The sequence below is a fragment of the Ceratotherium simum genome, chromosome 9, assembly GCF_057802395.1.
Source record: "Ceratotherium simum simum isolate JZ-2026a chromosome 9, ASM5780239v1, whole genome shotgun sequence".
NCBI classification, from domain to species: domain Eukaryota; kingdom Metazoa; phylum Chordata; class Mammalia; order Perissodactyla; family Rhinocerotidae; genus Ceratotherium; species Ceratotherium simum.
Window position 1 is genome coordinate 67,754,400 of NC_141908.1, and position 25,807 is coordinate 67,780,206.

A 25,807-nucleotide genomic window follows, 5' to 3' on the forward strand; every position below is an offset into this window, starting at 1 on the left:
TAAGAAATGTTCATAAATGTCAGCGGCCATTATTATTGTTGTTATTGCCAGAACAAGACCACAAGCTCCCTGAGAACAGGAAATGGCACTCCCAGAGCCCATCACAGGCACCCAAAAATTCTTCCTAAAGGAACGATACCTTTTACAACCCACTCCACTCTCCCCACCCTCTGCGTGTCTAACCAGAAATACAACTTCAATTACGTTCTTAGTGCGACACACATGGTTACCTCTTCAGCAAGGCGCCGGATATCAGTAGCACCCTCCCAATTTGAAAGGGTGCTGTAGCCTCGGTGAATCCTTCCCTGGTGAGTCCTGAGACCCCGGTTGTTTGCCTCCGGTCCCCCGCCCCGTTCCTCTCTCCCGGGTGAACTGAGGACAGTCGGCCAAGGCCGGGGCTAGAGACGCTGAGATAACGCATCAGTGCGTTAGCATTGTGCTTGCACTTAATAAACGATGGCTATTATTGTTATTACTATGACAATTCCCAACCAGGCGGCCATCTACTCGCCGCCCCTCCCCCCGGAGCTAGGCCTGCATCATTTGCCTGCGGGGGTGGGTGTCAGGGCCAGGGTAGGGGTCGGAGGGTGGGGGGACAGAACCTCGCGGTCCGGCTTCCCCTCCTCGGCGCGCCTCCCCAGCAGGGCTGGGTCCCCGGGTCCCCGCGGGCCGCCAGGGCGGGCGGGAGGCCGGGAGGAGCGGCTGCCGACGCATCCGCCGCCGCCGCAGGAGGCGGGGCGCTGCACCTGGCGGCGGGTCCTCGGCGCACAGCCCTGACTCGGGGCCAGCCGGCAGGAGCGGCGGGGGCCCCGGCCGGGGGAGGAGGTGGCGGAGAGGAGGTCGCGCCGGCGGGTGCGCTCGGCTCGCCGCTCGCGGTCGCCTCGCTCGGCCCGCATCCCTCCGCCCGCCGCGCCCCGCCCGCCGCAGCCCCCGAGGAGCCAGCGCGCCGCCCGGGATGGTGCGCGCCGCCCCGGCGCCGGCAGCCGCCGCCCCGCGCCCGGGGGAGATGGCTCCGTGCGCCCCGCGCAGCTGAGCGCCGCCGCCGCCCGCAGCAGGTGAGTCGGGGCCCGCGCGCGGGAGGCGGGGGCGGCCGGGAGCCCCACCCTGGCCTCCCCCGCAGGGGCGCGCGGGGCCGGGAGCCCCCCGGCGGCGCGCACACCTGCTGTCGGCGAGGGGGCTTCGGAGGAGGGGCCCAGAGAGAGGGCGGGCGGGGGTGTCTCCGCTCCCAGCCCCCCAGCCCCGCTCGCCCGCCGCTGCCTGCCTCCCGCCGGCTTCTGTGCCGGTTGTCATCTTTATGGGGTGCTGGGGGAGGCTACAGCCGGCACCCCGGGCGCGCCCGGCGCGGGCAGCACTTCCGCAAACGTAATTGGAGTCGGGAAAACAAAGGCGCTGCTCCAGGGAGCCCTCGCCGGGAGCCGGCCGCGCCGGGGGTGGGGGTGAGGGTTGGGCCCCGAGGTCCAGGCCCTTCTCGGCCCAGCCCGGCTCGCGCCTTTGCCATAAACATCCTCGGGAGAAGGGGGAGGCGAGAACCACCAGACAGCCCCAGTGACAAGGTCGCGGCCACTTGAGTGGCAAGAGGAGGAAATTGACAGCGTCTGCTTCCCCAGATGAATAAACACGGAAAAAATACCTCTTCCCCCTGCCTGCTACCATCCTAGGAGAAATTCCGCACCTCTCGCTTCTTTATGTCAACTTGGTCTAACACGTTCCCAGAGCCCTTTTGAGCTAGTGATGGGGGTTACTAGCCTTCTGGGTCCTATTTATTCCCTACACAGCCCCCTGTAAATTTAAGTAGGATGGTGAAAAATTCCGAAAGCAACTTTCCGCCTCATTTATTCCATCCCCACGTGGACAGACAGGTGGATTAATTACCCTTAAGGCCGGCACACGGTGCATTTTGCCTCTCCCACACACATTTGCAACCACAAACATTTCCTTTCATCTAAAAATATTTAATAAATATCCGAAAGAGCTCCTGGAACGGATTAAACCTTGCCTGTTTGTCGTAGGAAAGAATCTTAAAAAAGAGTTGAGGTTGTCATCCCAACTCGTGTCTAAATACTTGTATGTCCTTGGGCATGTCACATCTTCCTGAGTCTCGGTTTTCGCACATGTAAAAGGAGATGGTTGGATTGTATAGTGGCCAACTTTACCTCTAATTGTTCTAGAAGTTTAGGATTTTGTAGAAATCTAACCTCTTCAATATAAATGAGTGTAAAGGGTGGGTGGGCATACAGTTGAGCAACAACATGTGATAAAAGCAGATGTGTGTTTGGTAGATCCCTGGTGTCTGCAGAGCATCCCTTCCCCAAGACATGGCCACTAACCAGCTAAAGGTGTATGCATCATTGATGGCCTTGTTAGGTAAAAGGAGAGGATAGGAAGGGCAGCTTTTGACACTTTAAGTTGCTGGTCATCAGCAGATGTGGAAGATATTTTCAGTTATTTAGTGGTAATCAGATGGCTTGTGTTTATCACAAGTTGAAAGTAAATTTAAGATTGCCTAGGAGGAGTTGGGGACGTTGCTAATGAGCCCTGAGCAAAACACCAGGGGAATAGGAGGAGAGAGGATCATATGTCAGGAATGCGTTAAAGCATCTAAGCGTGTTTACAGTAATTTATTTCTGAGGCACTTGCTGTGTCTACACAAATAAGGTAAATATGAAAACGTGAAGGTGAACTGAAACACAAAGATAAACAAAACAGCAAGGTTTGCAGGTATCTGGTGGTCTGAGGTATTGGATCACCAAGTCTATTATATATAGTTTCTGGATTTTTTAACAGTAATAAGGCACTTTTTGAGCACTTTCTATGTATAAGACACCATCTTAAACACTTAATTTCTAAATCTCTGTAGAATAAATCTTTTCCCCAGTTTTATGGATGATGAAAAGGAAGCCCAGAAGGGTTAAGGAACTTACATAAACCACATAATTGGTAAGAGGTAGAGCCAGATTTGACCCTGTGTCTCTGGCTCCAAAGCCCAGGAAATTTCCACATGGTGCCCCTCCTTGTTCAGGTTTGCCACCTACGCAGGTGCCTTCCTTTGCTTCTTGACTTGGAAAGTTAACATCATTTCAGTCTACATAATATTTGTTAACATTTTCTATGTAAGATAATCTGTATATGTGTAGTGAATATATATTAATGCATATATGTTTACCCATTTGTTCTCTCCATTTTTAGGTTGAAAGTAAGCATAAAAACGAAGATAACCACAGATATATTTAGTATTAGCCTGACAGGTTTTTTTGTTTCACTTCTTTTGATATTCAGTAAATCTTGATTTAGCCGTCTTATTGTAGGGAAAGGGAGAAATACAATAATTGTAAACGTGCTTGTTAGCTGCTTTGGTACATTGTCTTGGGAAAAATCAAGATATAGTAAGTGAAAAAAGGAAATTGCAGAAGAGATTTATATGCATACACTTAAACATGCGTACAGGCATACACATACCTTGGTGTCCCTAAACTGTCGACAGTGGCTGCCTGAAGGAAGTGGGATGGGGTAAAGAGAAGAGGGTGCTTTTACTTTTTGCCTTATAAAGTGCATTTGGGCTTTTTTAAAGAAAAATTTGCGACAAACATTTATTCTTTCATCATATAAACTAAAAAGGGAATCAAAAAGAGTAGCATTGATTCACTTAATAAAAATCCAAAATAAGAGAAAATATGCCTAAACTCTGTAATGTTAGGGAAGTGAAATGAGACAAAGAGATCAAAGAGAAAGGTGGTATTCTGGGAATTGCAGGTATGGGAGCAAAGGGTGAAGAATCTTAGATGACTGATTTTTACCTTTTCTAAAAGTATCTATAACATGTTCTACAGCATCCCCAATTTTCCTCCTCAAAAAGAATGCTTTGGTGCATACCCCAGTTTATCTGCTGGCTAGGGCGATGAGAATTTCTTCCTGGTCTTGCTAGTGGTGGCTGTCTTTGGAAGCATGATCGTTCTTTATGTAGAAGGTAGGAGTAGGAGAAATAAATTTACTTGCTGTGTCATTTCTTGAGATTATGGCATTCTGGGTGACTTCAGGTGGAACTATTTTTAGTAACATAATTTCAGGTGCAGCAAGTTATTAAGTTAATCTAGTCTGATGCATATATATATATTTATTATATACAGTCTCACAATCTGCTTAGTTTTATGTAATATTAAAAAAAAGTCATTGCTTAGAATCCTTAGAAATTAATACATTTCCCTGCTCAGACTTAGAAATCCAGAGCCAAATATATTTGGATTTTTCGGAATCAAGAAAACATATGCTTCTTGTATTTTGTACATGAAGGAAATGTGAATAAAGTTGGTTCATTATAAATGCAATAGGCAATCCTGAGAAAAAGGTAATTGTAAAATTATTTTGCAGAAGAGATATTCTGACAATTTTAGGTGTCATCCAACGTTTGATTTAAGGTTCTAACTATGTCTTGGGCAGAGGGAAGTCTCAGTTTTTTGATTTAGGAAGCTCTGTTGTTCAATAGGGTCTCTTTAAACCCAGAAATCAAGTGCAAAATCCTACTCTAGTACAAAGCCAGTTTAGGTAAAACTTTTCCTCAAAGCAAAACAAATGTGACATTTCCCAGGGCACAGCAAACGTATACATCTAATATGAATTCTGTGTGGGGCAATGAAAACATCTTTATGTCTCCATCAAGAACATTCCATTTGTGTATAATTCCTCTGTGGTTAATTATCCAACATCAGCTGTCTATGGCCATTTACTATATACTTTACTAGCGTTTTGGAGGGTGAGACAGCCTGTGTCAGCCTGGTTTGTTGACTTAAAGCCTGAATGACAGGTTATCTAGTACTTAGCTTTATTGTTGGATTTCAGTAACATTTGCTTTGTAGCTGTTTTTCATTCTCCATGTTTAGAAGATACTAATTTACTATTTTGTAAAGTGGCATTGTCTAAGTTAGTTGGTCAGGCAGCTTTTGGAAACTATCAGTCATTTGCTAAGACAATGATTTATTGGTGCAGAGCACAAAACCAAACCAAACCACAACAAATAAAAAAAGATGTGAAACACCTAAACCTTGAGCCTGTATATTAATATGTGTCTGCTATAGATATTGCAACTCTGGTTGCTAGTTTGTGGCTCTAAGTAGCACGTGAGCACACGCACACCCCTACTTCAGCACCAGCAAAAACTACCCTGAGTGTTGTGTGTATTAAAAGTTGCTTTGGGTCTGGCCCGGTGGCATAGTGGTTAAGTTTGGTGCACTCCGCTCTGGCGGCCTGGGGTTTGAGGGTTCGGATCCTGGGTGTGGACCTACACCACTCATCAAGCCATGCTTTGGTGGGGACCCACATACAAAATAGAGGAAGATGGGCACAGATGTTAGCTCAGGGCCACTCTTCCTCAAGCAAAAAGAGGAGGATTAGCGACAGGTGTTAGCTCAGGGCCAATCTCCAAAAAAAAAGTTCCCTCCATCTGCCTTGGTCTAGTGTAATGTAAATGTGGCTGAGCTGTGGGTGTGTTGATGATTGTGTGGCAGGGATGTTAAAGTTTGGAAATGTGAATGAGAGCTCTTCATTCCCCTATGACCTGGTAGTCCTGCTGCATTTTAGGAATGGGAGAGAATGGGGCAAAGATAGGAAGAAATCTAGGCTCTTAGATAAGCCATATTTCACAGCTATGAAAGAGGCTTGAGTAAAGGAGGGCCAAGATACCTTTTTTGACATTTGTTGTGTCGTGTGTTTGAGAAGGGGAGACCAATTCAGGGAACATTCTGCAAGTAGAAAACAGGAAAGTGCAATTTTGAATGACTCTGAGGAAACGTTTTGATCTGAGATTAAGGGTGGGATGGGGGAGAGGGAGAGACGGAGACGGGGACCTCGTGAGTTAGCAGTGGCTGGAGGGAGCGCTGCTGTGGCTTTGTGGAGGATGAAAGGAGAACTGGAAAGAGGAACTGGTGTTGTCTCAACAAGCCTGATTTGTGGGTTAATTGTGCCAGGGGAAAGTGAGGAGCCTGGGCTGGTAGTTAGCTGCCTGTCTGGTTATGTAGAGAGACCTCCCTGCAGAGACCTCCCTGCTTTCCACGAGGCTGCCTCACTGTGGGCCCCGGTGGCCCATGGGGTGAAGAGTGGAGACGTAGCCAGCAGAGCCCAGGACTCCCAGAGGAACTCCGAGCCCCAGAACCCTGGAGAAGTGGGTCCTTATGAGCCATGTGGCGAATTCTGCTCTTATAACTGCTCTGGGCACTTTTCAGGACGAGGTTAAGGAGGAACACAGTGGGGCCCAAGGTAAACAAGGCCTCTCTCAACAGAGCAAAGCCTGAAGCCCCCACACTAAACAGGTGATGGAGAACCCTCCAGAGTGACATGCGCAATATCTGTGGCTTTAAAGAAATGCGCTGATCTGGTCCAGCATAGTCAAGCTTCTGTAGCTATTATGGAGTGCCTTCTTATGTATTTCAAAATAATTTTGGAACCCAAATTCACCTTTCTGAGGGAGTTTGAATAAAAGACTTTATCGTTAGCCTTTCAAAAGGGTAAAACTAACACACATTTTATTTCCAATATAGTGAGGTTACCTGTATTTTGAAGGTATAATATCTTTTAAGAGTGTCTCAGAGGCCTTGTCACAGGCCCTTTCATTGTTTCTACTGGCAAGCAGGATAAGCAGACTTCAGTTTAGCGACGCCCATGACCTTCAGGAACTCCAGGATCACGGGTGTCCAGACTGTCACTCAAATGCTTTGTATTTAAAATAATGCCTTTTTCATATGTATTTTAGAATGCCTTTTTCATATGTATTGTAAAAGCATTTATATGCTCATTGAAGAAAAAGCCAGCGAAATATAAGAAAAAAAAATTAAAGTAACTCCCAATTTTGCTTCTCAGAGACAACCCCTAGTAACATTTTGGTATTATTTTCAAGTCTTTTTCTAAAATCTATTTTGTATGAAGTACATAGACTTGCAAATATAAACTCTTGCAGTACGTAGAGGTTTGTGTCCTGCTTTTTTTCACTTAATGCGTAGATCGTGAGCATTTCCCCCATATTCTATTAATTCTATTTAATTATGTTTTATTAATTAAGTTCTGTTTTTCCACCCTATGGATATAAGGTTCTGTGTTTCTCTCATATGACTGTACCATGATTTCTTCAACTGCTCCTGTTACTGGTTGCTTTGTCTCAGTTTTGATTATTATGGCAACTACTGAAAGAAACATCCTTATACTTAAATCTTTACCTTATAGAAAGGTTAAACTTCTACTCTCAGTGAATGAGAGTACCTGTCAATCTTCATCTTTACTAGCATTGAATATCTTTATTTTCAGAAGTATTGGTATAGCATGTATATTAAAGTATCTTTTTTCTTTTTTTGGTGAGGAAGATCAGCCTTGAGCTAACATCCGACACTAATCCTCCTCTTTTTTTTTTTTTTGCTGAGGAAGATTGGCCCTGGGCTAGCATCTGTGCCCATCTTCCTCTACTTTACATGGGACGCCGCCACAGCATGGCTTGACAAGCGGTGCGTCGGTGTGTGCCCGGGATCCGAACCTTTGAACCCCGGGCCGCCGAAGTGGAGCGTATGCACTTAACCGCTGCACCACCGGGCTGGCCTTGGAAATTCTTTCTTTAAATGTTAAGCAAATAATTCTGCTTTCAATATGAACCTTTTAAAAATCCTTTGTTTTATGCTTTGAAAAGATAAGTCTAAAATTTTCCACAGTAGCTTCTTGGCTAAGAAACAAAGATTACATTTATATTCATTAAAATAGTAAATAATTTGATAGTAGAGACAGTTTTCAAATGGTAATTTTTGACTTGCTGTGGCTCCCAGTGTCACTGTGGCCTGGTGCAGACCAGGTTCCATCCTTCCTTCTTTCTTCTAACCCTGTACCTGTTCTAATACCTAGAAGGAGTTTGAAGACACCATTTCAATGTTGATAGATTTTCCAGGCTCCCAATAGTTGTGCTTGTAGGGCCTCCTCTCTGAGAAAATTCATAATGATAGAAAGCTAATAAGAATTGCATTAACATTTACTAGAGAAATAAATGTATAGTGGTAGCATCAATATACTTTTGAAACACATAGGTGTTTATTTAGTGCTTTCAAAGTGCTGGCAGCGACTCCATGGCTCCCATCAGTTGGAACTGTTGCCCTGGAGGAAGCAAGTGGCCGGTGATTTCCATGCCCACTGCTGTGGCTCATGGCTGGAGGGGAGTGAGTAGGGAAGCCCTGGGTGGGCCTGTCTAGGGAGATATGTTGCTGGCGTTCCAGATTGAAAAGTAGAAAGAATTCCCCTACTTTAAAAGTTATGCCCTCTGTAACGCTTAGGTTCTTTGGCACTCTTGGTTCAGTGATCTGGGTACTACACTATTTGTAATATTATTTCAATGGGGAAGTGGTTTCTAAGCTTCGGCAATTGAAGTACAGTGAATATTGGAAACCCAGCCTGTCCGTTAGTTTGGTTATCCTAAACAAATGATTTCATTGCCCTGTCTGGCGATTGATCCTTGTTTAGGGAGAGTTGACTATGCATTGGTTCTACTTCTACAAAGCTTCTGGGACCCCCTGAAAACCCTACGTTGTTTTCCTTCTTGACAAATAAATGTGGAGTATCAGCAGCAGCATATTCAGTTAATTTCACTTCCCATTTTGAACATCTATTGGATTTCTTTTGTTGTTGGAGAAACTCAGAAGGTATAAATATCTTTTAAAAAATATATTTTTTCATGCTGTAATATGAACTGTAACTTGTTCCTCACACTGGGCTTGTTTTAAGACAGGAAGTTTGTTTGACAGATAGAAGGAAATGAGATTCCGGGTCCTGCTTCAAATTTATATAAGCTATTGGCACAATATGTGATCAAAACTCTAAAGTAAATGAATAGGAATCTGCTTCCATGATGGTTGATAAGATCTAAGTATCTAAAGTACAAAATTTTTTATTGATATTTAATTGTGTCTTCCACAAAGTGAAAGTGAAAATCCACTTGGCTTTTATTACTAAAGCCACGTTTAGGGTTAAAGGCTATTTCCCCCCACCACACCCTTAAGAGGTGAAAATAATTTGTTCCGTTTACCCTCTTAGCAGTTTGAAGGAATCTATGTTAGGATTTCAGCTCCTTTCTTTCACATTTATTATGTTACAAATATAATTTAACTGTTCCTACAGGGGACTATATTTAAATTTTTTGTGTGTGTGAGGAAGATCAGCCCTGAGCTAACATCCATGCTAATCCTCCTCTTTTTGCTGAGGAAGACCGGCTCTGAGCTAACATCTATTGCCAATCTTCCTCCTTTTTTTTTCCCCAAAGCCCCAGTAGATAGTTTTATGTCATAGTTGCACATCCTTCTAGTTGCTGTATGTGGGACGCAGCCTCAGCATGGCCGGAGAAGTGGTGCGTCGGTGTGCGCCCAGGATCCGAACCCGGGCCGCCAGTAGCAGAGCATGCGCACTTAACCACTAAGCCACGGGGCCGGCCCAGGACTATATTTTAAATGAATAGTTATTTCTGGGTGGAGATACGTAATTATGATTCCAGTCCACAGTCCAACAACATCTTCTCTAGTGAGCCAGTGCACTCCCCCCTACTACCCCGCCCAGTTAGGCTGTGGACATGGAAATGGATGTGAACATAAATTCGTGAACATTGATGGATTAAATGCTAGCCTAGTTCAGGGGTGGTGCCAAAGAATTCTAGAATATTCACTTGGGAAGAATGTATTTGGAATAATTGCAAAATAAGGCCCAGCATTTTAGTGAAATATTATGCCCTGGAATAAGATCCCAGCCACCACCACCAAATGTTCAGATGTTGCGTTTGAGTTAGAAAAAGGCTTTTTCATATATTTCATTTAAGCCCTAGAACCCCTCTGTGAGTTAGTTGACTTGGAATTGTGTTATTATCCCCATTTTACAATGAGGAAAGAGAGGCTCAAAGAGGCACTGATTTGTCAAAGCCAGGAGAGCAACTGGAATGTCTCTGCATTTCCTAAAATTAATCTCTGTCACATTTAACTTGAGTAAAATCTTACGTGTATGTTGCCATCAGGTGCTTCTCAAAAATAACCAGTATTTATTAAGAGCTTACAGGAGTAAAGGGCAGTATGCTGAGTACTAGATTCCTCCATCAGGGAGTTTATAATCTAATTGGGTAGACAGGAAATATCCGTAAAAAGAGCAATAAAATTACGCATAAATCCTACAACAGCTTGGGAGTGAGAGCGGTCTCCAGAGGTAGAGGAAGGAGTCAGGAAAATCTTGCAAGATTATTCTATTTCCAGGTGTTATAAAAGATTGCATTAGATACAATTCATAAAGTACTATCTAAAATGATTCAATCACAGGATATTAGTACTTACAATTAGTGTTGAGACCAGTCCACTAAAATAAAAGGTCAAATGTTAGGAAATCCTTAGTAGGGGTTGCAGTGGCAAACCCTGCCAATCGTTTCTCGCGCTGAAGCCATAGTGACTTTGTAAAATACCAGCGTGGCCGTTGTACATTCCTGTTGCATTCTCTTCAGTGGCTCCCCACTGCACTCAAAATAAATAATGCCTACAGGTTCTTGTTATATATCAGGCACCGTGCTGAGAGTTCAGCATGCATTATGCTTTTTCATCCTCACAGCTACCCTAATGGGAAAGTATGGTTATGTTCCTCATTTTGTAGATGAGAAGACTAAGACTGAGAGCAGTCGGTAGCTTTCTCAAGGCCGTGGAGCTGGGCAGTGAGAGAGCTAGGATTCCAGTCTCTCATCCCCTACTCAGTAGCCCCTTAGTAGTGTGTAGAAGGCCCTTCTTTTTTTTTTTTTTTAATTTTTTGTTTATTGCAGTCACATTGGTTTATAACATTGTATAAATTTCAGGTGTACATCATTATACTTGTGTTTCTGCATAGATTACATCATGTTCACCACCCAAATACTAATTACAACCCATCACCACACACATGTGCCTAATTATCCCTTTCACCCTCCTCCCTCCCCCCTTCCCCTCCGGTAACCACCAATCCAATCTCTGTCTCCATGTGTTTGTTTATTGTTGTTATTATCTACTTAATGAGGGAAATCATACGGTATTTGACCTTCTCCCTCTGACTTATTTCACTTTGCATAATACCCTCAGTGTCCATCCATGTTGTCACAAATGGCTGGATTTCATCGTTTCTTATGGCTAAGTAGTATTCCTTTGTGTATATATACCACATCTAGAAGGCCCTTCTTGATCAGGCCTCATCTGCTCCTCCTCTTGTGGTTACTCTCATTCATCCTTCAAGACTCCCTTAAGGCTCCACCTGGAGACTCTTGTGTTACCTGTGTTTGCTCCTATTTTAACACTGAGCATGCTAGGTTGTGGCTGTGTTTCCCCTGTTTCTTCCTCACCACTGGATAGCAGGGACTATATCTTCTTCACCATTTGAATTATTGATCACCAAGCACGCATCCCATCCAATGGCTGGTGCTAAATTTATATTTATTGGATTAAAAAAAAGCAATGTCTTCATTTTCAGTATAACTCTCTAACATAGTATGTTGTGTTGTCTCCTATCATCCCTCAGCTTGATATGTATTTATTTTAATAGAATCGTATTTTATTTTTTTTTGTGAGGAAGATCAGCCCTGAGCTAACATCCGATGCCAATCCTCCTTTTTTTCTTTTTGCTAAGGAAGACTGGCCCTGAGCTAACATCTGTGCCCATCTTCCTCCACTTTATATGGGACGCTGCCACAGCGTGGCTTTGACGAGCAGTGCATCAGTGTGCACCCGGGATCTGAACCCGTGACCCTTGGGCCGCCGAAGTGGAGCGCGCACACTTAACCTCTTGCGCCACCGACCCGACCCCTTCTCAGCTTGTTATTTAAAGCCCTCTGTAATCTATTGCTGTATGCTAGCCTCATATGCCTTTCAACTCCGGTATTAACCTTTTCAAGATCTCCTGCTGTCTTTTCTTTTCCCCCATCCTGGCCTCCTGGAATAGTTTTCTCATTCATTTTTGCCTAAGTCAAATCCTACACATCTTTCAAGGTTCAAGTTAAGTCCCTCGTTCTCTTGGCAACCCCTGTCTGAAGTTTGGGCTCTCCACTCTGAACTCCGGAAGCACCCTATTGTCTGTAACATTTTTTGTTAATTATGCCGTGCTATGTGGTTTCTCTTCTATTATTCTTCTGACTTGTCATTTAAATCTCCCTTGTGTTTTGGGCTTATCTTGTCAATTATAAAGCAAGTCTTTGAGGCCCAGGACCAAGTTTTTGACATCCCTATCTGGTAGCTGCACGATGCATCAAGATACAGTACCTGCTAAGAGCACAGACTGTCTGGATTTGAATCCCAGCCCTGCTACTTATTCCCTGTGTGACCTTGGGCTTGTTATTTACCTTCTCTGGGCATCAGTTTCCTCATCTGTAAAGAGGGGAGAGTAATCATTCTCACTCCAGAGAACTGTTATGAGGATTAAATGAGTTAATACATGTTAAATCCATAGCAGTTGTTACTTAAGTGTTGTGTTGTGGTTAGTAATGATACGGAGCCCTTACTGAAATACAAATACGTTGTCAAGATTAGCAACCACAGGGGATGCATGAACCACTGTGTGGATCAGTTTGTCTGTCACCTAGCAGACAAGTTTTGCTATAAGCCTGGGGAAGGTCCACCAAGAGTGACAGGAATGGCAGGTTCTGGGTTCTGGGAGGAGTTTCAGTCTGAGTGGAATGCTCTCGGTAGCAGCTGTGGGGAGCTGGTGGGCAGCGCTGAGTGCCTGGAGGGCTTAAGCTGGACATTGGAGAATCAAACTGGGCTGACAGGACTAGAACCAGTTTTGACTCTTTCACAATTTGGCTTTGCTGTAAAGGAGCCATGTCCAAATGCTCCAAGAGGAAAAGGAGGATTCTAAAATAGTCATTCACCTTTGTGTACCTTAATCCCCTTGTAACATGTGTAACTGTTATAAAACCAACCTTCTATTTCTTTTTCATGACATTGAGTGAATGTCTAGCAGATGCTAAAGCGATCCTTATTGACAAAAGATCTGTTAGAATTGACATTGAACACTGTGCCTCTGAGGAAAGCTCTTTCTGGAAAATTCTGGGGATTGAACAGAATGTTCAAGAGTGCAGTGTGTGAATACCAGCACTGTAAGGCTGGTTTAGAGTTGTTTCTCTGTGTCTCTGCTGATAATAAATTGCAGCAGTAGTTCGAGTCCTGCTCTGGGACTCCCGTTGCTCAAAGACATGGGGAATGGTCAACAGCAGTGTAGAGCTAGCTCCCGGGTTCAAGAAATGCATCTTCCTGCTTTACAGCTGCACTGCTGGTCCCTGGGCAATGTCGAATTATGATGGCAGTGGCGCCACGAGGAGTGTCCTTTCTGTGTTAGCCAGGATTGTTTCCTCTCCATCGCTGACAGTTATGTCAATGCTACATTATAGTGTTTGTAAATCTGACCTTAGGCAATTACTATTCCAAATAATATATTCAGGTTTAAGGGTTTTTTCCTTCAAAAGTTGAATCCATTTCCATCCTCATGTATTTGTGGCTAGCTCAATATATGTTTGAGCAGTTTTAATTTAAATACTTAATGAAGAAAGCAATCAATTTTAACAAGAATGATTTCATCACCTCTCATCAATAATTCAGCAGTACCTGCTATTTGAATGACTCAGTGTAGGTACTGCTAGAATGTCTTTCCAGGTTTTAAAGGGCTGTGTTATATTTTCACAGTAATGGTGTTGATTAGTGTCATTAAAGAGTGCTAGGTGAGAAACCTTTTCTAAAAATAAACAGAAGACCTCCTTATCCGATTAGGATTGACTGCAAACTGGCAATAGAGATTTCCCAGAGAAATTCGAAAATTTAATTCTGTGTGCAATTTGAAATGTCTTCTCTCTTTTTTAAAGTTTCTTTTAAAAAATTCTTTAAGACTCAGAAGTTTAAAATGAAATATTAGCTTAATAGGTTGATGTTGGTGGACTACTTAATAAACAGAATCTCCCCTCGATTTAACAGATTAAGTACTGCATCAAGCATGTCAATATTTTTACTGCTCTTTATTCTTCCTCTATCAATCCTTATGGCAAATTAAATGTATCTAAGTCAGAGCATGCCCTACTTTGGGACATATTTTAATTTCATTAAAATACTGAGGTTTTTTTGGTTCATTTTGTCCCTGATCCTGTGATTACACAGATAACTATAGTTACACTTTATTTATTTTTATTTTTAATTTTTGGTGAGAAAGATTGTCCCTGAGCTAACATTTGTGCCAGTCTTCCTCTGTTTTGTATGTGGGACACCACTACAGCGTGGCTTGATGAGCGGTATGTCGATCCTCGCCCAGGAACCGAACCTGCAAACCCAGGGCCACCGAGGGGAATGTGCAAACTTAACCACTATGCCACCGGGCCGGCCCCTACACTTTTTATTTTTTTACTGTGTTTGCAATGTGATTATTTTAGTTCCTTTTCAACAAAATCTAAATATGACCAGAAAACATTATGTAAATATTAATGTCCTGAATTGGAACTAAAGGTTTTGTTTGTATTTTTAAATTTGAAATTCATAGAAAAGTTAATGAATGTGACTTTCATGTAAAAGGTACTAAATGTTATATTACAGGAACATTTCACTAACTACTTTGCATTTGTTGCTACTTTGAGAACTACTTAATGTCTGGTCTGGACTCATGTAACATGAGAAATCTTGCATAACTTTATGATAATTAAAAGTCATTGGATAAGATGGAGAGGAAAGAATGGAAGAAAGTCAGTCATCAAGGTTTAAATCAACGTCCTGTTATAAGATATTTCGCAGCTTTGAATTAGCATTTGGGCGTCAGTTCTTCATCATCACTTGGACAATTCAGGGACTTACACACTTTTTTAAGAGGACTTTGTGTCCTTCTCTGACCTACTTGATAAAGACTCAGCAGTTGATTTATGCAGGATAAGTAATTAAAGGCCACTTGATTAGAATTCATGCAGTCAGAATTCATTCTGTATGATTCTGAAAACTGTTTTTAGTCTGTGATAGAAGGATACTAATAGCTGCTTTTAATTATTGTCTTTTACAAAGAGAAAGCTCATATGACTGCATCTTTCTTTTTTAGCTTTGATTTTTATTTTTTAAATCAGAGTTATGCATGTACAAAGTTTTTAAAAAATGAACACGTTTATAAGGCTTGTTAAAAAAACAACAGATTCTACACCATCGCTCCTCATTTCCCTCCCAGAGGCAACTACTTTCTCTGCCTTTAAGGCTATTACTTTGATATTCACCTGTATGTTTTTAAATAAAATGCTTGTATTCTTAAATTTTTTTTGTGTGTGTGAGGAAGATTGGCCCTGAGCTAACATCTGTTGCCAATCTTCGTCTTTTTGCTTGAAGAAGATTGTCCCTGAGCTAACATCTGTACCAACCCTCCTCTATTTTGTATGTGGGACACCGCCACAGCATGACTCAATGAGCAGTGTGTAGGTCCATGCCTGGGATCCGAACTCGAGAACCCCAGGCCACCAAAGTGGAGCATGTGAACCTAATCACTATGCCACCGGGCTGGCCCCCTTGATTTTACATATAGGCGTTATCTATTGTCTTCCCACTATGGAGGATATGGAGTTAGCTCTCTTTCCTGCCCTAACTCTCTATATGCATTCAACCTCCTCATGTCCGTAACTTCCCAATGTGGTTATGTGGCAATTTTGGTTAGTTCAGTATTCACTAGTTACATTAGTATGACTATGGAATCACAGCTAAGACTTGTAGAAAACTATGATTATTTTTCTTGTCTTGTACAACTTGTTGTTTTCTCATAGTGTTGTTTTTTGTTTTGTTTTGTTTTTTGGTGGGGAAGATCGGCCCTGAGCTAACATCCGTGCCAATCTTCCTGTACTTTGTATATGGGATGCCGCCATAGCATGGCTTGATGAGTGGTGCATAGGTCCATGCCCTGGGCCATGAACCCTGGGCCACCAAAGCAGAGCATGCAAACTTAACAACAATGCCACCAGGCCTGCCCTCTTGTAGTGTTTTGTTGACTTAGCTTTCTCTGTGCTTAACCACTAATTCATCCCCAAACTCTTTACCAATTGTCTAAATTTACTCTTAGGACATTCAGATGTGTTAGTATTCTGTCAGTGTCATTTTGCTGACAAAGTCTCTCCTGGAGCCTTCAGACCTGCCCCAATGAGACTGGTTGCCCCTTGTGTCTGGTGCTCAGCTGTCCTCCTGGGGTCTTCGGTCACCAGTGTGCCAGTATTTCCTTTGTCTCTCTCCCATGTTAGGTCTCTTATTTCCTATATCCCATGTCTTACTCTCTCTTGATTTATTCCCCTCTGTTGGCAGAGCCCAACGTGAGAAAGGGTATAAATGAGAGGTAAATTTTTTGAGAAATTGCATATGTAAAATGTCTTTATTTCACCAATAAATTTGAATGATAATTTGGCTGCATATGGCTTCCAGTGTATTTGAGGAATCTGAATCCATTCTGGTTCCTGATCCTTAGTATATGACACATTTTATTCTCTGAAAGTTTGTGGGGTCATCTGTTTGTCCCAGTCTTCGAAATTTTGATAAAATGCTTCGGCTTGGATCTATTCTATCCATGTGTTAGATACTCAGTGGGTCATTTCAGGCAGACAACTCATATCTTTCAGTTCTGAGAAATTTTCTTGAATTTAACAAATTTCTTTCTCAATTTTCTCTAATTGGAGTTCCTGTTTTTTGGATACTTGACTTTCTGGATGATCCTATATTTGTCTTGTCTTTTCTTTCCTGCTTTCGTCTCTTTTTTCTTCTTCCTGTTCTGAATTCTTAAGTTCATCTTTTGTTAAAGAGTCCTATAGCTCAGTGACTTTTTACAAAATGAACACGTCCATATAATAAAGACCCAGATCAAAAAACATATTATCAGCACCCCAGAACCCTTTCTAGTCACTACCTCTCCCGAGGGTAATCACTATCCTGACTTTGTACAATTAACCTTTTTATTTCGAGACGATTGTAGATTCATATGCAGTTGTAAGAAATAATACAGTGTTGGCCCATGTATCCCGTACTCACTTTCCCCCAGTGGTAACATCTTGCAGAACTTTAATGTAGTGTCACAACCAGGATACTGACATTGATACAGTCAAGATACAGACGTTTCTATCACCACCAGGATCCCTCATGTTGCTCTTTTGTAGCCACCTCCCTCCTGCCCCCAGTCCCTACTGAACCCCTGGCAATCACTTATCTGTTCTCCATTTCAATAATTTTGTCATTCCAAGAATGATACATGAATGGAACCATACAGTATATAGTCTTTTGAGATTGGTTTTTTCACTCTTTATAATTCTTTGGCGATTCATTCTGGTTATTGTATGTGTCAATAGTTTGGTTTTTTTTTTTCCTCACTGCATAATATTCCGTGGTATAGATGTACCATAGTTTGTTTAACCATTCATCCATTGAAGGACATCTGGGTTGTTTCCAGTTTTGGTCTATTGTGAATAAAGCTGCTGTAAATATTTGTGTACAGGTTTTTGTGTGAAAATAAGTTTTCATTTCTCTGGGATAAATGCCCAGAAGGGTAATTGCTGGGTCATATGGTAGTCACATGTTTAGATTTATAAGAAACTGCCAAACTGCTTTCCAGAGTGGCTGTACCATTTTACATCCCCACCAGCAATGTATGAGTGATCTAGTTTCTCTGCATCCTTGTCAGAATTTGGTGTTGTCCCTATTTTTATTTTAGCCATTCTTTCAGGTGTGTAGTGATACACCATGTTTTTTATTTAAATTTCCCTAATGGTTAATGATGATGAACATCTTTTCATGTGTTTGTTTGCATCTGTATATCCTCTTTAGCGAAATGTCTCTTCACGTCTTTTGTCCATTTTCTAATTGAATTGTTTGGTTTTTTTACTGTTAAGTTTTGAGAATTCTTTATGTATTCTAGATACTAGTCTTTTGTTGAATATGTGGCTTGCAAATATTTTCTCTCAGTCTGTAGCTTTATCCTCTTAGTAGGGTCTTTGGCAGAGCAAAACTTTTAGTTTTGGTGAAGTCTAATTTATCAGTTTTTCCTTTTATGAATCATGCTTTTGGTGTTAAGTCTAAGAACTCTTTGACTAGCACTAGAGTCTGAAGATTTTCTCTTAGGTTTTTTTTCCTAAAAGTTTTATAGTTTCACATTTTACATATAAATCTATGATCCATTTTGAGTTAATATTCCTATAAGGTATAAGACTTAAGTTGATGTTCATTTTTTGCCTATTGATGTCTAATTGCTCTAGCACTATCTGTTGAAAAGATTGCCTTTTCTCCATTAAATTGTTTTCACATCTTTGTCAAAGATCAGTTGGGCATATTTGTGTGGATTTATTCCCGAGTTCTCTGTTCTGTTCCATTGATCTATTGTCTGTCCTTCTGCTGGTACCACACAGTCTTATTACTGTGTAGCTATATAATAAATCTTTTTCAAAATTGCTTTGCTTTAGAGCTATTTTAGTTCCCTTTCATTCTAATGTAAATTTTAGAATAATCTTGTCTATATCTACAAAAAAGTCTTGCTAAGATTTTGATAGGGATTGTGTTAAACCTGTATATAAATTGAGGAGAATTGAAATCATTACTGTGTTGAGTGTTCCAATCCATGTACATGGTATGTCTCTACACTTATTTAGATCTTTGATTTCTTTCATCAGTGTCCTGTACATATTTTGTTAATTTATACCTAAATATTTCTTTTTTTTTAGCAATTTTAAGTGGTATTTTTAATTTTAGTGTCCACATATTCGTTGCTAGTATATAGAAACAATTGATTTTCTATACGTTTATCTGGTATCTTGTGAACTTGCTGAAGTCATTTATTGGTTCTAGAAGATTTGGGAGATTTCTTGGAATTTCCTAAATAGACAGTCATGTCAAATGCAATAGAGTTTATATCCTCCTTTTATCTGTATGCCTTTTGTTTCCTTTTCTTTCCTTATTACTGTGGCTAGAACTTCCAACACTATGTTGCATAAGAGTGGTGTGACCCAACAGTCTTGCCTTGTTCCCTATCTTAGAGAAAAAGCATTCAGTCTTTCACCACTAAAGTGTAATGTTATTTGTAGGTTTTTGTTGGTGATCTTTGTCAAGTTGAGGAAGTTCACGTCTATTCCCATTTTTGTGAGACTTTTCATGAATGAGTTTAATTTTGTCAAATGCTTTTTCTACATCAATAGGATCATGCTTTTTTTTTCTTTAGCTTCTTAATATGGTGGATTACACCAATTGATTTTCAAATATCACACCAGCCTTGCATCCTTGGAAAGCATCCCACTTGGTCATAGTGTACAGTTCTTTTTACATATCACTGAATTTTCTTTTATAATATTTTGCTAAGAATTTTTGTGTCTCTATAAGGGATAGTGGTCTGTATTTTCTGGTTTTTGGACTGTCTTTTTTCTCGATATAGGATTCTGGGTTGACAATTGTTTTCTTTCAGCACTTAAAAAATATTGTGCCACTTCCTTCTGGTGTCCATGGTTTCTGATGAGAAATCTGCTGTCATTTGAATTGCTTTTCTCCCATTGGTAAGTTGTGATTCCTGTCTTACTGCTTTCAAGATTTTTTCTTTGTCTTTAGTTTTCAGAGTTTGACTCTGATGTGTCTTGGTGTGGGTTTCTCTTGCTTGGAGTTCATTTAGCTTCTTGAGTCTGTAGGTTTATGTCTTTTGCCAGTTTGAGAAGTTTTCAGCTTTTATTTTCTTTTGAGTACTTCAGCCCTGCCCTTTTCCTCCTCTCCTTCCAGGACTCTGATGACATGAATATTTGATCTTTTGTTATAGGCCCACAGGTCCTTGAGGCTCTGTTAATTTTTTTTTCAGTCTATTTTCTCTTTGTTGTTCAGATTGTATAATTTCTGTTATTCTATCTTTCACTGATTGTTCCCTCTCTCTCCCCATTCTGCTGTTGAGTCCATCCCTTGAGGTTTTTATATTTTGGTTGTTGTATTTTTCCAGTTCTAAAATTTCCATTTTGTTTTTCTTTATACGTTGTATTTCTTTGCTGAGACTTTCTGTTTCTGTACTTCAACTTTCTGTTTTGTTTCAGGTGTGTTTGTAATTGCTTGTTGAAGTGTATTTTGCTGGCTGTTTTAAAATCATTGTTAGGTTATTCTAGCAGTCTTAGTTCAGTGTTGGCATCTGTTGGTTGTCTTTCTTCATTCAGTATGAGGTCTTCCTGGTTCTCGGTATGGTGTGTTATTTTTTGTTGAAACCTGGACATTTGGATATTATGTTATGAGACACTGGATATTATTTAAGCCTTCTGTTGTAGCTGGACTTTTCTGACACTGCTTTGGCAAGGGAATGGGAGATGCTGCCTCCTTACTGCCAGATGGAGGTAGAAGTCCAGGTTCCCCACTCAGCCCCTGTTGATACTGAGGATAAGGGGCTCCTTGATACTCTGAAGTAGAGGTGGGTGTTCTGGCTCACCATTAGGCATCCACTGATACCTCCCTGGCTAGGAGGGTAAGAGTGCCTCATTACTGCTCCCCACATGGCCTCTATTGACACACATTGGGGGTGGGGGGAGTGGCCTTGTTGTTGCTGGGTGGTGGTGAAAGTCCTGACTGTCCCTTGGCATCCTCTGACACCACTCCAGTGGGGAAAGGGAGGGGTGCCTTGTTATTGACAGGTGGGGGTGGAAGTCCAGGCTCCCCATGTGGCCTCCACTGACACTGTTGTGGGAATATGGCCTCATTACTGCCTAGCAGTGATAATAGTCCCAGCTCCCTACTTGGCCTTCCCTGACACCACCTCAGCTGAGGGGTTAGGGTGCCATTATAGCGTGGCAAGGATGGAAGTCTAGGCTCCCCATTTGGCCTTTGCTGGTGGGGGTGGAAGTGGGGCAACAATTTTTTTTCTGTGGTATTTGACTGGAGTAGAGCAGTTATTATCTAAAGTTTTCTGTTTTTCTAGGCTGTCCCTTTCCTGGTCCTGTGGCTGGAGAGGCCTTTTTTTCAGTCCTGTACTCACTGGTATTTCTGAGTTCTTCAGCCTGCTCATCCTTGTGTTGTTCTGTGGGTACCAAGGTCCCTAGCTGGTCTGCCTTCTTCTGTCTACTTTTCAGAGTCTTCTATGTTTGTTTTGTATATAATGTCCAAGATTTTTAGTTGTACTTAGTAGGAGCAGTAGGGAAAAGTATGTCTACTTCATCTTCTCAGAAGCAGAAGTCTACCCCAACTTTTAATACCATAATTTAGTTTTGCCTGCATTTGAATTCTCTATAAATGGAATCATATAGTATGTGCTCTTTTGCTTCTTGCTTCTCTCAGTCTATATTATGTTTGTGAGATTCATCCTTGTGATTGCATGTAACTGTAGTTTGTTTATTTTTACTACTATATAGTGTTTCATTGTATGGATATAACACAGTTTATGTATTTTGCTGTAGACAGGTTGCTCCCAGTTTTGAGGTATTAAAATTGTTCTGTGAATGTCATGTGGTGAATATATTACTATTTAATACATATCTAGGAGTTGTCATAGGGTATACATTCAGGTTTAATAGCTATTCCCAAATAGTTATCAAAGTAGGGTTATCGATTTACACTCCCACCAGCAATCTATAAGAGTTCAAATTGCTCCACATCCTTGCCAACACTTGGTATTATGTCTTATTTATTTTAGCCATTTGGGGGGTATGTTGCATTTTTGTATTCTGGTTTTAATTTGCTTTCACTGCTCACTTTAATCAAGTTGAGCATCTTTTTTTTTTTTTTTTTTTTGTGAGGAAGATCAGCCCTGAGCTAACATCCATGCTAATCCTCCTCTTTTTGCTGAGGAGGACCGGCTCTGAGCTAACATCTGTTGCCATTCCTCCTCCTTTTTTCCCCCAAAGCCCCAGTAGATAGTTGTACATCATAGTTGCACATCCTTCTAGTTGCTGTATGTGGGACGCAGCCTCAGCATGGCCAGACAAGCGGTGCATCAGTGCGCGCCCGGGATCCGAACCTGGGCTGCCAGTAGTGGAGCACACGCACTTAACCGCTAAGCCACGGGGCTGGCCTGAGCATCTTTTTGTATATTTATTCTCCATTTGCATAAGCTCTCTTGTGAAGTGCCTGTTCAAGTCTTTTGCTCATGGTAACCCAAAGAGTAGGAGAAGGTATTCTGGTGAGGATGAATGTTATATATATCTGACAAAAGAGTGTATCCAGATATATAAAGAATTCTTCTTAAAAATCTATAGGAAAATGTCAGGTTATTTACCAATTGTCTAACTACGTTCTGTCTTCCAGAATTTTATTTTATGGCGCTTATGTGCCCTTTAATTTTCCTAGCTTGGATCATGACTTCAAGAATGTGCGTGTGTGTGTGTTGTCATCCGTTGGGGTTTAGGGATGCAGTAAAACCAGATGTGCCCAGTCTGCCATCTTCACCTAAAAGTGAAGTTATTTCTCTCTGGTATAGAAGGAGAAAGGAATTAACAAGTATTTAATGTATACACTTCCTACATCAGAATATGTTCATTGCAACTCGACAAGTCTTGATGCAAGCAAAACCTTTTGATTCTTTAGTCATTTGTATAATAGAAGAAAGGGACATTCTGATAGAAGGTGGCACAGTTCCTATAAATTTATACGATTGATACATTGCTTATCTTTCATATGAAACACGCTGTCTTGTAAAAAGGTTTAATTGTTATCCAAAATGTGGTATTTGGCAGTTTAGTGTGGTGTATTAGAACATGCGTCCTGAAGCCATAATATCAGGGTTCAAATCCTCACTCTGCCACTTATGAGTTACTCAAGCTTACCATGTCTCATTTTTCTCATCTGTAAAATGGAGAAGATAGTAGGGATATTGTGGTGAATGTGAATTAATACATTTACAGATCTGTAAACGTTGGCTGGCACAGAGTAAGTGCTCAATAAATGCTATCTGCTATTTTTTTCTGACGTTTTCTTAAACTGCACACCTGGAGAAATGTATGTAGTATAAGCATTGTAAAGACTGCCTCCTTACCAGAGTGTCTGTGTCATGGCTCAAGTGACCAATTCCAGGTGCAGATGGCTCCCTCTTTCTTGTTACACTGTGGTTGTGGTTAAGAGTTTATTTCTGTTTGTCTCTAGAAACTGAATGGTTTCAGCTACCTTTTATTTTCTAAAAATTCTAGATGTCATAGTACAGTGGATTTGTTTGAAAAGTAAAACCAAGAAACTATAAGTACTATTTATTTTCAATTCATTAGATTTGATTTAGACATAATCCCTATCATTTATACATTTTCTCTAGGAATCAATGGAAAGATTGAAAGTGAACCTGAGCTATAAACCTGCCGTTAGAAGATGTAATTAGTCAGTCAGTGGCCACAAAGAGTATTTGATTTTTTGAAAGCGATTTTTCTTTATCAGTATTGTATGGCTGCAAGTGATAAATGGTGAGAACTCTCTCTTACAGTTATTATTTTTAGCTGTGGTTTGAAACTCCTCAGTTTCTTGCAAAATGAAGCTCTATGTTTAAATGTTATCATTTTCATACTAAGCCATCTTTTAAATTTTTCTTTTCAGATCAACAATCAAAATTTGGAAGGTCATAAACTTTCTGATGGTGGTGGTAAGCCATGGCGACAGATGATAAAGTTGCCATCTTAACGGAGGACGAAGAGGAACAGAAGAGAAAATATGTGCTTGCTGATCCGTTTAATGGTATTTCCAGGGAACCAGAACCCCCATCAAATGAAACACCCTCCTCCACAGAAACAGCTGCTATTGCCGAGGAGGAAATAGACTGGATAGAGAAGCATTGTGTTAAAATAAACAACGATCTTCTAATTTCCAAGGTCTTTTATTTTTTCTTTTACTCTGCATATGGCTCTCTTTACCCGCTGTTGCCTGTGTATTATAAACAGCTGGGCATGTCACCAAGCCAGAGTGGACTGCTAGTAGGTATTCGATACTTCATTGAATTCTGCAGTGCCCCCTTTTGGGGTGTCATTGCAGATCGCTTTAAAAAAGGCAAAATTGTCCTCCTCTTTTCTCTTTTGTGTTGGGTTTCATTCAACCTGGGCATCGGATTTGTCAAACCTGCTACCTTGAGATGTGTACCAAAGATTCCCCCCACAGCTCGCCCCACCAATTCAAGTCACCCGGTAACCATCCTGCCAACGAATTCTTCCATTGTCTCTTCCATCACCACATCACCAAGAACGCGCGAGAAGAGGAACCTGCCTCCTTCCAGTGGGCAAGTGACGTTAGAGCCCAATATCACAGAAACTGTCATCTTTTCGACAGTTGCACACAAGACCAGTGTACCTACTCTGCAGCCTCAAACAGATGAAATTACTGACCACATTATGGACTTGACCTCAAACCCAAGCACAGCGACCCCTGCCCACCCAGGAAATGTCACCAGGGAGATAACCACTACCGTTGTCACTACCACCAAATCTTTACCTTCTGACCAAGTCACTCTTGTTTATGATCAACAAGAAGTTGAAGCTATATTCTTGGTGATCTTGATGGTTGTCATAATAGGAGAATTTTTCAGTGCCTCTTCTGTCACGATTGTGGACACGGTAACACTCCAGTATCTGGGAAAACACAGGGACCGCTATGGATTGCAGCGCATGTGGGGCTCCCTGGGCTGGGGCCTGGCAATGCTGTCCGTGGGCATCGGGATTGACTACACCCACACAGAAGTGCTCATCGACGGGAGGGGGTGTAAGCCCCCGGAGTACCGGAACTACCAGGTCGTCTTCATCGTCTTCGGAGTTCTCATGACCATGGCCTTGATCGTCGCCACTCAGTTCCGGTTCCGCTACAGCCACTTCAAAAACGATGAAGATAAAGGGAAAGAGGTGGAGATCCCTCAGGTGGAGAGGAACAACTCCACGGAGTCCTTTGAGGAGACACCGACCACCACGAGTCACTCGCAGGCCTTCAACTTTTGGGACTTAATCAGACTGCTCTGCAGCGTGCAGTACGGCTCAGTGTTGTTTGTGGCTTGGTTTATGGGTTTTGGATATGGCTTCGTGTTCACCTTTCTCTACTGGCATTTGGAAGACCTGAATGGAACTACAACCCTCTTTGGGGTCTGTTCAGTCCTGAGTCACGTGTCTGAGCTGACAGCTTATTTTTTTAGTCACAAGCTTATTGAATTGATTGGCCATATCAGGTAAGAACGTGCTTACTATTGCTGCCTCTCAGCAGTTGAACTTTATCTGTTCATAGTTTACAGCTCCTTTGAGCACATTTAAGGATATTATAATTTGTGTTGGGGGTAGGGGTGGAGTGGGAATGGGCTTTCTGTTGCTCTTTCTCTTTAAAATAGAAACAAAAGGAAGGAAGTAGTGAACCCAGTTGGATTATCTAAAACAAACCAGCCAAAACATGCTGCTTCCTCTCTGTGTGCTGAGAGACTCTTACAGTAAATATTTTCAGGTATGGGAGCACCAATGTAGTGAACTGGATTGTTCCATGGGCCTTGAAGGGTCCACCTGTCCCAGGCATTTATGAAGGAGGGCTTAAGTGGATAAAGAGGACTGTGTTTTTTCAGTCTTCAGTTATTCTCAGCCACTTGCTGACACAGGTAGAGCTTGAATGTATGGTGTATGAAGATGTCCGTTATATTTACTAAGGCTGAGATATGACTCACCATAATCCCTAATCCATTATATTTCATGGAGGAGATTCTTATATAATTTTTTTCTGATTATTACATGAGTCTCTGCATTTTTATCTGCCATGAAGGCATGGGACATTTAAAAATCTTCCTTCTACCTAAAATTTTCCATGTAATCCTTTTAGTTAAAAAATCTACAGATGCCTGGTGTTTCCTATTGTGTGATGTTTCTGACCATTAGTGTTTGTCTGAAGTTGAT

General features: G+C 41.6%; 1 protein-coding gene across 3 annotated transcripts in view; it reads left to right on the forward strand.

Moving 5' to 3' along the window:
- The first annotated feature begins 703 nt into the window (after nt 1–703).
- MFSD6 (major facilitator superfamily domain containing 6) overlaps nt 704–25,807 on the forward strand; it is a 70,909-nt gene continuing 45,805 nt past the window's right edge. For 2 of the 3 annotated variants that reach the window (XM_087435491.1, XM_087435493.1), the window contains exons 1-2: nt 704–1,055; nt 23,496–25,101. In XM_087435491.1, coding sequence (XP_087291617.1) covers nt 23,549–25,101 — 1,553 coding nt within the window. In that variant the 5' untranslated portion in view covers nt 704–1,055; nt 23,496–23,548. Of the gene's footprint in view, nt 1,056–23,220; nt 23,366–23,495; nt 25,102–25,807 lie in introns of all 3 variants that reach the window. The other variant, XM_087435492.1, reaches the window with a different exon arrangement.